Source organism: Lipophrys pholis (genome assembly GCF_963383615.2).
Source record: "Lipophrys pholis genome assembly, chromosome: 8".
In the NCBI taxonomy this organism is placed as follows: Eukaryota; Metazoa; Chordata; class Actinopteri; order Blenniiformes; family Blenniidae; genus Lipophrys; species Lipophrys pholis.
The window spans coordinates 33,341,001-33,356,591 of NC_137630.1; the positions used below are offsets into that span (position 1 = coordinate 33,341,001).

General features: G+C 44.3%; 1 protein-coding gene across 1 annotated transcript; it reads right to left on the reverse strand.

Annotated features, from left to right (window-relative positions):
- Positions 1–32: 32 nt before the first annotated feature.
- On the reverse strand, positions 33–14,462 carry ccnt1 (cyclin T1). The gene is made up of 9 exons (XM_080469765.1): positions 14,286–14,462; positions 13,603–13,684; positions 12,651–12,779; positions 9,216–9,276; positions 6,720–6,782; positions 6,549–6,594; positions 6,223–6,386; positions 5,982–6,052; positions 33–3,767 (listed from the first exon to the last, which is right to left on the reverse strand). The coding sequence occupies exons 1-9, from the start codon at positions 14,456–14,458 to the stop codon at positions 2,430–2,432; spliced, it is 2,127 nt and encodes a 708-aa protein (XP_080325891.1). The 5' UTR covers positions 14,459–14,462; the 3' UTR covers positions 33–2,429.
- Between the last annotated feature and the right edge of the window lie 1,129 nt (positions 14,463–15,591).

Genomic DNA, 15,591 nt, shown 5'->3' on the forward strand with positions numbered 1-15,591 from the left:
AAGATCGCATGTTCCACAACAATCGTACGATAAGTTTTCGTAAAATATTTATTGACTTTGAGAATAAAGCATTAGATCAACATGAACAGTGTTCAGTTATACCATTTTAACCGAAAAACAAAAGTTACTTCCAGACCTGAGTGTCACTAAAACACCAAGACGTGAAAAACATGAAACTTACTGGAGCTGTGGTTTGTGCATTGTTGGATTGAGCGTCTTGTTCTCTTTTCATATCATAAAATGCCTTTTCATTAACATCACCTTGTCATCTTCTAATGTTATGTATTAGACATGTAATACTTTGTCAATTGCATTGTAGTTATCCCACTCAGATAAATATTCAGTGCATTTACCATTTCCCCCATTCCAAGAAAAAGGGCAACTAATTAAACCTGTGCTGCCTGAGAAAGGATTGTTTTTTCTTTTCCAGCATGTTTCCGTATATCCAGGGAACAAAAAAATATTTTAAAATTGCATGGCTGGTTTCTATACTGCATTATTGTGAACTGCCGAAAACAGTTTCTGATTACCAACTGATGAAAGAAAGCAGGTTAAAAGCAATAACACTACACAATCAAACCCATACAAAGCTAAATATGAATTAAATTTACAGGTGATGACCTGAATCTTTTGCCAACATCCTCCAAAACACATAAAAATCTGATATACTAGACTGTATTAGACATCATGCTCAAGACCAACCCTGTAATGGAGGTAAATCCATATCCTGCTTTTAGCCATACAACATAAATTCACATATCTAGAAGAACACATGCAAACGTTTTGGATGACGACATGGACTGCGGATGAATTTATAAATGATCTACAAATACTGACTTAATGTGAAGATATGAAGCAAGAGGATGGCTGAATCAAATCTGTGTGAACTGACAGGGGTGAACAGGAAAATGAAAGGCCGACACACTCAAAACACCCAAACAAGAGAAAAACAAGCAGTTGAATTGAGAGTAAATGATCTTTGATATTGTGTAGTGTCTTGTAAATTGAGCTGCTGAACATACACTGTGGTGAATAAGGTCACAGTCATTTTCAATACAATTCCAGGGTGACTTTAACAGATTAAACACATATATATCCACACAAACTGCCAATTTCTATTTTTCCTGAGTTGCTTAACCCCCAAATGTCCTCAAAGGTGCAGTATGTACTATGAATGTAATGTACACTTGTGCAGCTCTTGGAGTTTTGACCTTTGTGTTGTTTTTTTATCTACCAATTACTCCAACCTGTGTTTATTATTCAGTGTTTATTTTTCTTATTAGACTAAGTGCAAAATTTATAAGACGAGAGAGGTTGGGGTAAGATGATTAGCTTGAGCCCCATAACAACAGTATATGTAACAAGACGTAGACAGTATAACAGTATGATCAGGCCTGTGGTTTTCTTAGAGCTTATTTTTTAATAAGCTATTTACAATTCAAAGCTATGACATACTGGACCTTTAGGAAACTAAACTGTCAATAAATTTAAAGGAATCCTTTTTTCCCCTTGCTTTAGGACTATTTTGTTGGCACTTCTTTCATAGTGATCGTACCAAGTATACATGTTTAAAACCTGTGAACAGATGAATGTCCTTGGTATGAACTTGGTGTATTCATTAGGAGAAATTGTTTAACAACCATTTAAAACAATGACTGCAACACTGAAAAGCTAAAAACAAAAGCTTCCATAATATACATGTTTTTTTCCTTGAAATTTTCATAACAAAATGTAAAAATATTGAGTCCGTTTTTTTTGTTTTTTTAACAGTTTTGCAATCTTTGTACAGGTGAAAGAATGCAGAAAATAAAACTTTAACAAGCAGAGGGTGGGGCTGTTTTTTCCTTTGAGATTGCATGGCTGTTTCTTTAAAACACGAATACAGAGGAAAAAAAGGAAAAACAAATTGAAACGATGGCTTCGGAGACATGCAAAATCAACAAGCCTGTATCATCTTGTCGAAGCAATGCCCCTCCGCCTTTAAAGAACATAGCGAGGGTAAGTCTCAAAAAGGTAGAAAAGGGGGACTTTTACCAATCTTAAAAGCGTTCAATTAATAAATAACACACTATAAAAACATTATAAAAAAGACAGTTGTAAGATGATTTCAAGACATCGACTTCCTCTAATATCAGGTCCCATCATATTTCATTTTTACTCAGCAGAAAAGAAAAATAAAATATCTACACTTTCCTGTAAATTCTTTTTTCCTCATAATTTCAAAACCTCATTATTGCGCCATGAGTACACTGAAAAAAGATGAACTCTTCTCTCACTGGTACATTTCTCTGCTGTCATACTGAAGCCTACAAAAAACGCTGTGTGAGTGAAAACAACCAAAAAAACAGTCATACAGTACTTTATGTAACAAGATGGAAATTCATGATGTGGCGTACAATGTACATTATTATGGTCTCCTGGTGGGGAACTCATTTGGGTAATGGTGGCAGCGGGGGCGGTGGTTCTAAGGGCAGGGGCGGGGGCCTGGGGTTGTTGCCTCTGGAGCCTCCACTGTACCGATAGTCCCCGTACTGGGATCTGTATTCAAACATGGACGGCTGCGACGGCTGAACACCCTGTGCACTCAGCAGCGAGTTCAACATTTCAAAAGTATCCTGGTACTCGTTAGACTGGGCACCACCTGCTCCGCCTGCCCCGCCGTGCCCATTAGTGTCCGTTTTGTCGCCTTTTGTGTGTGAGTAGCTCCCCTGGTGGTGGGGGGGGCCGAGAGCAGGGAGGATGTCGGGGCCGTGCCCCAGAGTTTGCCCCGATGAGGACGACAGGGTCGGGAGTTGGTAAGGGTTCCTGGAGGACTTGCTGACTTTCGAGGCTGGGTGGGATCCTGCAGTGGGATCTTGGGAGTGTGTCCTCTTTCGAGAAGCAGAAGCCGAAGATGAAGAGCTCGTTCTAGAGTCGCTCGGGAGTTTTTTGCTGCCTCCCAGTGTCCCACTGGAGCTAGATGAGTGTTTGTGTGAGGAGGAGAGCGAGGCACTGCTGGAGGAGGAAGAATGATGGTGGTGGTGGTGATGATGGTGGTGGTGGTTTGAGCGCTCCCTGTGCTTGTCCCTGCTCTTACTCTCCTCCCCTGAACTACACCTCTGCTTCTCGGGCACACGTATCCTCACTTTAATGTCCGGATCCTGACTTCCTCGGGCACTGCCACTGTGCCCACTGCTGCTGCCACCCCCTCCTCCTCCTCCTGCAAGAGGGAATCGTACTTTAAGAGAGCTCCTGTCATGCCTCTCCTTCTCCAGGGGGATTTTAAGAATGATGGGGGAAGGGTTGGACACGTCTGAGGAGGAGGAGCTGGATTGCTGGTGATGATGCTGCTGCTGCTGCTGCTGCTGTTTCTCCTTCTTCTGCTGCTGCTGACCAATCAGGGCCTGGGCTGCATTGGCATACTCTCTCTTCACGCTGGCCTCCATGTTCTCCAGCTTTCTCTTCTGTGCAGCAAGAACATCAGCATTCTTGGCTCGGTACTCACTGAGTGAAACCTTGGCGGGGGTGGGGGCATGGACCTCATGGTTGGACTGCTGCTCAGCTCCAACAGGACCTTTTCCACTCCATGACAGAGCGCTGCCAGACACACTCCTGTCCTTTTCCCCACCAGATGAGGAGGAAGACGAGGCCAATGGAGGCGCCGAGAGGCTCATCAGACCAGCCACTGTGCTCTCCGACGAGGCCATTGAGATCATGCTGATCATGGTGTCTCTCTGATCTCCTTCCTCCTGGACTTTTGGCTTCACTTTTGGTGTTTGACCTCCAGCCTGAGAACCACAACCACAAATGGTTAGGATTGAGTCACATGCTAAACTAGATTGGAACTTTTGTTGAGGTTGTGACATGCATGAAGAGTTTAAAAACCTTGAAGTGAACTCTTAGCAGGTGTTGAGGGGTTAATTGATAATTTCTGATTTTACCTTCATATTTCACCTGAAAAACTGCTTTCCCTTGCTTTGTGTATTTCTTTCAGATCATAACTTGTGTGATTCTACAAATATTTATTCATTTTGACATGTTTGAACACATTGGACATAAAATGGCAAAAAACAATAAAACAAAACAAAATCTTATTGTGGAAAGCACAAATGTGTAACTAACCATTTTTATAACTTCAAATAGTACATTTCAAAAACCAATGTACAAATTTGGCAAACAACAGTTATATACAAAAATGTAAATAATACAGGAAAGTTGCAGGCGTTTTTGTACAACTATTTATAAAACCAAGGTGTCACAATAACATTGTACATGAATTACTTGTGCCACTCCAAAGAAACATTTCTATTCATCACAAAACAGAGTGACAGGCCTGAAGCTTAGGGGCCGTCCACACCAGGAAACCGGTTAACCTAGCTGGTTTTGGCCTATCATCCACATGAGGCGGTGTTTTGAACACAGGTCCCATTCTAAAATCCCGGCTCGTGCCGTTTTTTCCGGCAGCTGGCTGACGTCACGGACGAATTTTGTTCTTGTTCTTATGGGTTCAGAAAGGGAGGATGCGGGGGCCTTAAGCCTGCACTCCCACATTTTAACAAGCTGCAGCGCTCGTACAGTAGCGATGTTACAAGCTAAATATGATTAAAATATGACTGATAGTCATGAGCGAACTGGAACATGCATGGCATGTTGGCACAGCCAAAACAAATTCCTTCGGCCAGCTCCCTCTGGCCGAAGGAAATGACGTCATTTTGTTCGGCAGGACCCCGCACTGCCGAACTTTCGTCTTGTTCTTATGGAGGATGAACGGGCCTTAAGAATACATGTACCTTGAGATAAAGATATACCAATTTGTATTGTTCCAGCAGTCTGCAGGGGGAAAGAAGGGGGATTGACCACTAAACAGCTGCTCCTTCAAACAGGAGTGGTGGCTTCTCTCCCTGTTCACAGACTATCTCACCAGCTTCAATACAATTTCTTGAGTGGCTGATTTGGTACACTGTCGACCAATAGGAAAGGAGTGTCATGCTTCTTTTTTTATTTGCAGCAGATTCTGTTTGCACAGAATCAGCTGTATTTAACATATAATCATCCACAAACATGCACCAAATACAAAAAAAGCATGGCGTTTATCCCATCCATCCATCTTCTCCCTCTTCTCCGTTTCCTGGTGGTGGGGGTGACAGTCTGAGCACCGTCACCCAGATCACATTGCACCGATTAAGAACCTTTCCTGCAGGTGGTGAGCCCACGGGAAGGTGCCGGCCAGCGTGGGACACGAACACACTACCTTGAGATTGCGAGTCTCATGCTCTACCAACTGAGCTAGCCGGGGGCTTATGGCATTTATTATTTATCATAACTTTGTTTTTTGTAGGACTGAATTAATCCCCAAAGGGGAAATTCCATCCCGAATGACCCATCGGGAGCAGCTGCAGGGAGCAGCCGCACAGAGCATCGCTGATGGGGGAGCCGGGACGGGGTCTTTCTCAGGGGCCCCCAGAGCATGTTTTTTGGGAATGTGGGAAGAAACCACTGCGCGGCCATCAGCACAATTTGAACATTAGTTAATAGCTTAAAATCCACACTTTGGACATAAGTTGAGTGACAGACTCAGTGAGGCTGCGTCTCCCTGCTATGTCATCTTAAATCAGCCATTTCATTAAAAAACACAAGAGTGATAAATGTTTAAAAAAACAGTCCGCTCGCTGTAGGCATTTCACCTGCCACAATAATATTAGAACATACATTGTGTTGCATTTGGCTTCTTCCAAAGACCAGCTGTGGAAGTTGTGTTATACAAAATACAAAGTTTTATTTACATATGTTAAAAATGTCAAGCAAAGTAAACCAGCACGTAGGATTGTATCTTTTCATCCAACTTTGCATGGACCATGGAAACACATCTCACAGGAAGGACTCTTCCAAAGAACTAAACACAAGAGGTTCTTGTGATCATACCCTGTGACCTTGTAGTCCTCGGTCTGACAGGACGACTTGCACATGACAAAAACACAATCAAATGCAAGAAAAAGGTTTACCTTCCAGTTGCGAATCCGCTTCAACCGGCTGGGCGTTTTCTCCAAAATTTGAAGGAACTCATGCGTCAGCTCTGGAGATGAACAATGTACAGTTTCACAGGTCTACTTTAGATCTTAGAAAGTATCTCATCATATTTTCTCCTGACTATAGCAAAGCCATTTTGACAACGTCTGGCTCTATGATGTTTGGAGCTACGGTTGCGAACCACAGAGCTAAATTATGAGATATATAGGTTCATACCATCCAATAGCTCGAGGGTTACCGTGGGATCAACATACTCCCACCAGTGCTTGCCGTCCGTAGACACCGGGATCTCCCAGTTGGACCATTTGCAGGCGAGATGGATGCACACGCAGGCCACCACGGGTGGACTGTACTGCAGGCAGAACGTGGTCAGGTGCAGACTACATGGCAGGGTGTGTCCGGGAGGGCAACCAGAAACACAAAGAGAAAAGCAGAGAATAGACATTCAGCATATTGAGTTTCAGTGGAGAAACAAATTAAAAGGTTTTGCACACATAAAAACTGAACATAAGGTGTGATGGTTTCCAGTGAACAGTTTATACCTGTTGGTGGCCATAAAGTATGATGTTTGAGCCAGATCCTTACTTGCTGGAACAACAACAAAACAAAGTGACATACTTAAAACCCCGAAGAAAATACAATTCAATACAGAAAAAGCCAATTGTTTTTGAAATATTCTCTGAATTGAATAAAATTGAAGAGTTGATCCTCACCTCTGACCAGCTGTGTGCACTTCACCACATGGGTATGCGGATGATCGATGGTGATTTCAAAAGCTGTGATTAAAAAAGGGAAAACAGACATTCACTGAGTGAAAGTCACAAAATTGTAAGATGCATATTGATTTCATTAGATCCAGTTTCCATGCAGCAATGAACATGAACAGAGTCCCTGCAAGTCAGAAAATGACCACAGTGTTAAACCAAACTGTGGATTAGTGAGTGAAGAAAAGGGCTGAACGATTTTGGAAAATAATCTAGTTGCTATTTTTCCCCTCAATATTGCGATTTATCATGTGATTATTTTTTTCAAGGTCCTCTTCTCATTTATTTTTCAACAAACAAGCAATAAATCAATATGTATTATAATAAACAATATCAGATTTATTATACATAAGTTCTTTCTTATAGGCGAGGCTTATGTTAAGATAAAGTCAAATGAAGCATGTATTAATATGAAAGACAGTTTATTTATCTTCTACTTCAATTACAGTTGTAAACTTACTAAGTACTGTGACTTACAGTCTTGTAAGTGTTCACCACAACAAGTCCATTGTGCTGACCAAAGCCCTAAACCAGGCTGGGTCACTATACTAATGCAGGGCTGGACATTAAGGATCAAACTATTTTTGTTCCATGTGGACAATGTGGGGGTCTGCATGACGTCATCATCTCCTAATGAACTAGTTCCATCTTTAAAACCTCAGAATCACTTTAATTCCTGGGGAAATTCTTGAGCAAGGCAGCACTAACAGCAGTGCTTCCAGCTCGAACACAACACAAATGATTGGGACTATTTTCAAGGAGTTTAGGGCGAAGTAGGACACAGCTTCATGGTGTGAATCAACTGCTACAGCGGAGCAGCTGCTGTTCATTGTTTTGATGCCGTGGTCAGTGCCGTTCTCCTCTGAGAGATGGACTTTTAAAATGCTGACGTCTGTTGACAAAGCGACCGCCTCGCTGTACAACTGCTTTGCTAACATCCACGTTGCTGTGTTGCTTTGCTAACATCCACGTTGCTGCGTTGCTTTGCTAACATCCACGTTGCTGCGTTGCTTTGCTAACATCCACGTTGCTGCATTGCTTTGCTAACATCCACGTTGCTGTGTTGCTTTGCTAACATCCACGTTGCTGTGTTGCTTTGCTAACATCCACATTGCTGCGTTGCTTTGCTAACATCCACGTTGCTGTGTTGCTTTGTGGTGTTTTGAGACTGAAATGCGTCCAAACAGCAACATGTTGCCATGAAAAGTTGGATAGCACCGTGCTACTTCCCTAGCCTGCTCGCTGGCTGCAAACTGTGGAATGGATTTCCTGCCTCATTCCTCCTGGTCTCATTGAGACCCGCCTCCCGTCAGGAAATCCAGTCCACAGTTTGCAGCCAGCGAGCAGAGCAGCAGCAGGGAAACACTGGGGATCATTTCAGTAACAGTGAAGCAGACCAGGATCATGGGTTGGGAATCTCTTCAGGTTGGATCGGAAATTTCTGATCCGTGAATTACGTTGATATCGGAACCCGAACCCGGATCGGCCCCACCCCTAAAAACCACGAGCCCGTTCAGGCTAGGTGGGCAGATGATTCAATTGCCCGAGCAAGGCTTTTACCAGCCCCGGGCGGTCGGACAGTCCTTAATGTTGAGCCCATTAAATGGGTATCAAATCTTTCGCTATGAACTCCGTTATGGCCCGAGTTATTTCCACCTGCCGTTTCGAATTATATTCATAAGGAGTAATACTGCTGCTCTGCTCTGCTCGCTCACGACATGTGGGCACATGACACGCAAGTCGTCACGTGACCAGATCAAGTGAGCAGTCAAATCGCAGCCCTTGCGATTAGAAAATCCTGTTTTATCATACCGCGATATTATTGCAAATGCAATTAATCGTTCAGCCCTAGTGAAGACATGACAAAATAAACATAAAACACATGAATGGTACGTCAGGAAAGGCTTGTTTTCTGCCGGCTGCTGTTCACAACAGTCTATAATCAGATTCATCACAAAAAGTAAGAAAATCTGTTTGCCTTACAAGACATTTTTTTACTTCCCTTTTAAAATCTCCCACATTTGTAAGAAACATGCATTTATCGGATGAGTAGCATTTACAGTGGTCCGCTGTTCATCTCACAAGTGCTTGTTTGTTACAAATAAGACCATTTAAATAGAAATTAAACAAACTAAAATATACTGCCAAGAATCATTGTTGTACCAAACAGTCAAAACACAAACTCTTGCTCTTTGTGCTATGGTTTAGTTTGACAAAAAAAAGAAGATTTAAAAACAGGAAATGTATAAAGTTTGGGATGTGATGAACAAAAAGCCTGAATCAACAGGAGTTGATACAATGGATCTAATAGAAATTGCACTTTCCACTGCGGTCAACTGCGCATCAGGTTCTGTCAACAAAAGCCAAACAGGTTAGCTCTAGTTTTACAGGCAAATGTAGATCTGGAGGGAAATCAAGGGACCCAATTCTTCATTCCCAACTTACCCAGGGTCTGGAGAATAATGCTCTCAAGAATGACCAGGTCTTGGGCTTGTTGCAGGTAGGCCTGAGGTTGAGAGGACAGGTACGTTACTCACTGGGAGGTCTCGTAATCGTTGTCCAACAAGAGCAAAGTGCATATGCCGAGTCGGTTTGGGGAGGTACAACCACTTATTTGAAAGGTGTTCTGAGCTCAAATGACTGTTCAAGACACCAACGGGAAAATGCACGAAAAAGAAATGCACAAATTGAATGAGCCTTTTCTTGGCGAACTAAGGAAGCCTCACAAATAAGCAAAGGCACAAGGAAAGTTGCTCAGCAAGTACAAATGCTCTTGTTATACAACTGTTGGACATGACATTAGCTGGATAACTTGAAAGCTGCAGACACAGAGGCCTTGTTCACACTGCAAGGAAATGCGACCCAATTCGGATTTTCTGCACAATGACCTGTTTTTTGGCCAAATGAAAGCTCCAATTCCGATTCTTTCACACCATACCCAGGCCTCATTCATATGTGGTACCAATTTATCGACTGCCTCGTCATTGACATGTGACTGACATCACGGATAAGCGCCGGAGGAAGCAGCTCGGCCAGAATAAATGCTGTGCTCTTTTTTCCCTCATTCTCCTTCTTTCCCTGGTTTTGTCTAGATTCTGTAGGCTCGTATTTAACAACCACTTGAAAATGGATCTACACGAACTGATCAGTGTTGGCAGATGTGGCGGGTATACTCCAATTGGGGAGCCAAATTCGCTCACCTTTTAACCTTGCTTATTTTGTGCAGTTTTGTGTTCATGGAGGGTTTTTATTACACAAATAGTAGTTTTACGGTTTTAACAGCATTTCTACAGTCTGAGATTTGGGCTGGTTATTATTCGAGGTGTGTGGGTTTTACGTTATTTAGGCAGGAAACTGTGAGTCATATCTGGCAACCCTGGTGCTGATGTATGGCGTTCAGATTTACTTCTGTCAACGGTGTCATCTGCGCATGCAAGTTTAATATGTAATGTGAATGACCACGGTAAAAACTGGATACTAGGAAATAATCGGAATTGAGCATCAAGACTTGCAGTGTGAACGTAGGGAAAGGTGCATCTCTTTCCTCTCTCAGTCTGTATCAACAGGAGCCTCAACCCCCAACGAAGTAACTGTACCCAGATTGCACAAAAGAAAACATGAAAAATAAGAGAAATTCTTGTGTGCATCCAAACTGAAGTGCCTGAGAAGTTTACCTACTCAAGTATAAAGCGCCAGTTCCACTGCACAAAATGTGCGGGGATGGAACAGGACGGAACAGGACGGAACGGCAAAGTGTACCCAGACCCAAATCTGCTGCGCGTTTCCACCGCGGAGAGTACGGTTAAAATATAGGCGGGATGGTGAGTCACAGGTATGTGAAGTCGCAACAGTAGTCTCAGCTGGGGGCGGGGCCCCAACCCGAGCGGATGAATCCTCTGTTGTTGACATACTCGGCATTGCACTAGGGCTGGGCAAAATAAAAAAATCTATTAAATCGATTTATCAAATTTGTAGCTAAAATCAATTTTAATTGCGCAAATTTGAGGGGGTTTTTTCGGCATTTTTCGCATTCTGCTCTACCAATCCTTGTGGCTTTCCATTGTTGCTATTGCACTTTTGCTTAAACGCGAGTAAAAGCTTGAACCTCTTTTTTTTTTTTTTTTTTTTTTTAATTTGACGCAAATCCACGACCACCGCAAGTCTCAACTTTCCCAACAGTTCTAGACTGGGTCCAGGGGTGGGGGGTATTTTTGCTGCTAGAGCCAGTTTAAGTAGCAGCAGCTCCATTTCACTGCAAGGTTTAGGGGAACGAGCCTCCAGACGTCATTTGGACGGTCAATCTTCGGAAAAATAGCACCCACCTTGCTGAAAAACGTCTAACTTATGTGTACAGTAGAACCTCGGACGAGGGACCAGGTAAAAGCAGACAACTAGTCGAGCACGGAGAGGTTTTAACTGTTAAAGCACCTTAATGAGCAGACAGCCTCCAGCAGAGGGCGCTGCTATGACGTTTACTTCAGTTAAACATGAGGCCTGTGGACCAAAACCGGCCGCAAAAAGTTCCAATCAGCCCCAGAAACCACCAAGCAAGTGGTTATATAGGATTAATTTTTTACATTTCAATGTGTTTTGCAGCAGAATGTTTCATTAAAATTGGGGGGGGGGGACATACAATACCCTTGTTAGTGCTACATATATTATTTTTTCTAGATTAAACCATCCTGAGCAGCTCTATCTGGACAGTAACATGATTTTCAAGCACGAACATGAATTAACAAAGAAGCAACAACAAAAAGAAAAACATGATTTTGATAGTTGAACGAATGATGGTAGAAAACAAGTGACATCAGGAACATATCTCATTGATGGTGTGTGTGTGGTTGGTCCACTGGGTGTGGTTGGAACTGCTGTGGGGGGGCCTGTAGCGACACCCCGGGGACCGAGGCCATCGGGCCCGGTTGCCGACACCCCAGCGGCCGTCAGCCCCCCGCGGAGGCCCTGGGAGAACCACGCACCCGCCCAGAAAGCACCAGCTGGAGAATGCAGAGAGGAAACCCCCCCCCCAGGCAAGAGGCGCTATGTGCTTTTAATAAGTATCAAAAAAGGTTCTTGTTTGGTTAGTTCAATATGAACTAGTACTACCATTTATCTCATCACAATGTAGTATTTAGTAGTCCACAACGCATTAGAATGCACCATTTAAGCCCCCCCCCCAAGCTGGGGAGAGCATGAACCTAATGCTGCTGCTGAAAACAACCTTAAAGGAAACACTGGATTGTTTATATGCATTTTAACTATGAGGACGATTACGGCAATAAAGTTGCACTTTTGACAATACATATAATGTCTGCAGTCATTTCTGAGAACATTGAGAAAAAAAATCTAAAAATCAAATCGAAACTCGAATTTTTATTTATTTATTTTTTTTAAATCGTCATATTCTCCCGAGGCCAAATCGCCCAGCCCAACTTTGCACTAGTTCTTTAAATTTAAGCTGTGCCACGGAGAACAGAAGCTCAAAGCTTTTACCTTCCACCGCCAGCCACTTCCACGTTCTTCGCCTGACATGTACCCGCGTTTTTCACAACGACGCCTACACTTTAACCGTACATTGTGCTGTGGGACCGTGCCACAGAGTTGGGTATGGGTGCACTTTGCTGTATCTTACCCTCCCACCACGCTCCGGCATGGACTGCGTGGCGGGACCGCAGATTTTGGTACAGTTATTTCTGGACCATCCACAACTTCTGCAGTAGAAAATGCACAAAACCCCGAACAGGTCCCATTCCATCCGGGCACATTTTGTGCAGTGGAAACATGGCTTAAATGCACTGCTAGTATGGCTCATTTCCTCATTCTTGCATCTGAATGCACACAAAAGTCAGCCAGTGTTCTTCACAAACTCGACTCAACACTTACATCACTGCGTACGTCTGGCGAAGGCTCCTGAGGATTGAGGCATGCGTGGGCCACTTTGATAACGTGTTCCAGCTTTCGGGGTTGCTCTTCAACCTTAGCTGCGAGGAAAAGAGCAGCTGGAGAAATGACCTGATCCAAAAGAAACAAAAACAAGCTACTTCACATCATATGCACACTTTCATTCTAATTGCAATACTAGCTGCAGTTACATAGCCCCTTATTTTGTCAAATTGTTTCGTTTCTCATTGAGAGATCTGATTGATCTGTTGACATGAACGAATAAAGTGATGACATTGACGTGTGGATTTAAATGCACCAAAAATGTTATACAGTTCAGTCAATAGATAAATCCCACGATACTTGGCACTGTGGCCTTGGGCCTTTAGTGACATGTGCATATATTCACACATCCAACCTCAGCTGGAATATCGCTAGTATTGAAGATGGAATTGTTAAACTATGTAAGGTAGATTTTTCTATTTTAAAACTGCACACCAAAGACACAATGTCCTTGTTCAGTGTATGATCAGGAACAGAGGAGCACAGAACCATGCCCCTGCAATATTTTCTTCAAAACTCCATCCCTGAAGTGACACATGGTGACATTACACAGCAGATATGACCTTCGACAGCGAGAAGAAATCTGGTGTGGATTTTAAGATTAAGATTTTAAGCAGTACTTGGGTGTCTATCTAAAAAGCAATATTTATTTAATTAACTGATGAAATTCTTGTGATTCCATCAATGTGGCAATAAAATGAAAATCAATCTCAAACAGCACAGACAGAAAATGACGCTGAACAGTAATAACGTTCATGCAAACGTTAAATATTGCCATGGCTGAATTATTCCTAAAGTGCCTTTCAACGTGGGTTACAAGTTAGTACTGAACATTTTTTGAATGTAATAAATCATAGCAGACATGTAGATCAACCATATGAAAGATACTCACATTTCTGTGGAACCTGGTAAAAGACTGGACCATGTAGAAACGATGCATGTATACAATGGCTGTATTAATAGTAAGTTGGGAGCTGAAATGTTAAGAGTTAAGGACAATTTGGAAAACTGGACATTCAACACAACACGTGCAATGAATATATTTAAAAATCACTAGTGACGGATGAAAATGTGGAATGCTTTCTAAACTACGTAAAAGAGCTGTAAAATACTTCGGTTATTTACTTGAACAATCACACAAAGTTGACGCGTCAGTTCGCTTAGCACGCTCAAGTTACTTTAAAATGAGAATTAAAAGATTTGACCCTATAAGGGGACATCTTGGAGAACTAGTGGACTTTAAGTTGAGACCGTGAGTAGATGGTTCTTGACTGCTCAGATGTCTCCAGGAAAGCAGGGAAACGACATGCTCCGGTCCCGAAGGCCCGTCGACCACAGGCCTCCGTGGCCCCGCTTTGCTGCGCTGCTCGTGGAGAACGCTAACAACCCTCCGGACATACCGTTAAACGGACCACCAGTGGCTGGAACACACCCCAAACACTAAGACCAGCAGGAAAATGTCGAGAAACACCTCGACAACATCCCACGACCCCGCTCCGGGACGGAGCCGGCTTCAGACGCAGCTACATGTCGCTAGCCAGAAGCTAACGGAGCCGGTGAGACGACAAAAGATACACATTGAGCCGCTGGCCCATGTCCTGCAGCAGGTTGGCCGCTTGTTGTCGGTACGACAGCTCCTTGTCCGGATCAAGGCCAGCTCGCCGAGATGGGCTGTTGTCGATCTGCTGTCGGGTGTAGTACCATTTGTTATTACAACTTGCAGGGAGAGAACGAAACGAAGCCGCCATTACTGAGAAGGACGAGAGTTTAAAATTTCTGCGCGTCACCGGAACTACGTCACAAGCCCGGGTACGTCAGCGCTGTTACTAAAGTGACCAACAGGGGGCGCCCAAAAAAGTTTACATAACTCTCATAGCAGTCAACAGTTTTCATGAAAAATAGGCCCGTAAAACAACAACAACAATAACAACCAAACAACAACAAGTCTCGTAACAGTCAACAATTTCCATGAAAGATCGGCCAGGATTAACTCAGGTTTTCTGTACGACGACTCTCGCTTACTTCTCACCAGGATAAATCACCATGGTCACCAGAAAACCTGCTCTGGAGCATGTTACGTTCTGTATAAGAGGTCAAAACTCCGCTTCCTGGCCAATCAGATCTCTTGGGAAATGTCCCGCCCATTCTTAAATTATGGTGATTGGTGGGCAGGTTCAGCGCTGAGCTGCAGCGGAGAGGAGAGGAGAGGAGAGGAGAGGAGGGGAGAGGAGAGGAGGAGAGGAGAGGAGAGGAGAGGAGAGGAGAGGAGAGGAGAGGAGGGGAGGGGAGGGGAGGGGAGAGGAGGAGAGGAGAGGAGGGGAGGGGAGGGGAGAGGAGAGGAGAGGAGAGGAGAGGAGAGGAGAGGAGGGGAGGGGAGAGGAGGGGAGGAGGGGAGGGGAGGGGAGGGGAGGGGAGGGGAGAGGAGGGGAGGGGAGGGGAGGGGAGGGGAGAGGAGGAGAGGAGGGGAGGGGAGGGGAGGGGAGGGGAGAGGAGAGGAGAGGAGGGGAGGAGGGGAGGGGAGAGGAGAGGAGAGGAGAGGAGGGGAGGGGAGGGGAGAGGAGGGGAGAGGAGCGCAGGAGAGGAGAGGAGAGGAGAGGAGAGGAGGGGAGAGGAGAGGAGGAGAGGAGAGGAGAGGAGAGGAGAGGAGAGGAGGGGAGGGGAGGGGAGGGGAGAGGAGAGGAGAGGAGAGGAGGGGAGGGGAGGGGAGGGGAGGGGAGAGGAGGGGAGAGGAGCGCAGGAGAGGAGAGGAGAGGAGAGGAGAGGAGAGGAGGGGAGAGGAGAGGAGGAGAGGAGAGGAGAGGAGAGGAGGGGAGGGGAGGGGAGGGGAGAGGAGAGGAGAGGAGAGGAGGGGAGGGGAGGGGAGAGGAGGAGAGGAGAGGAG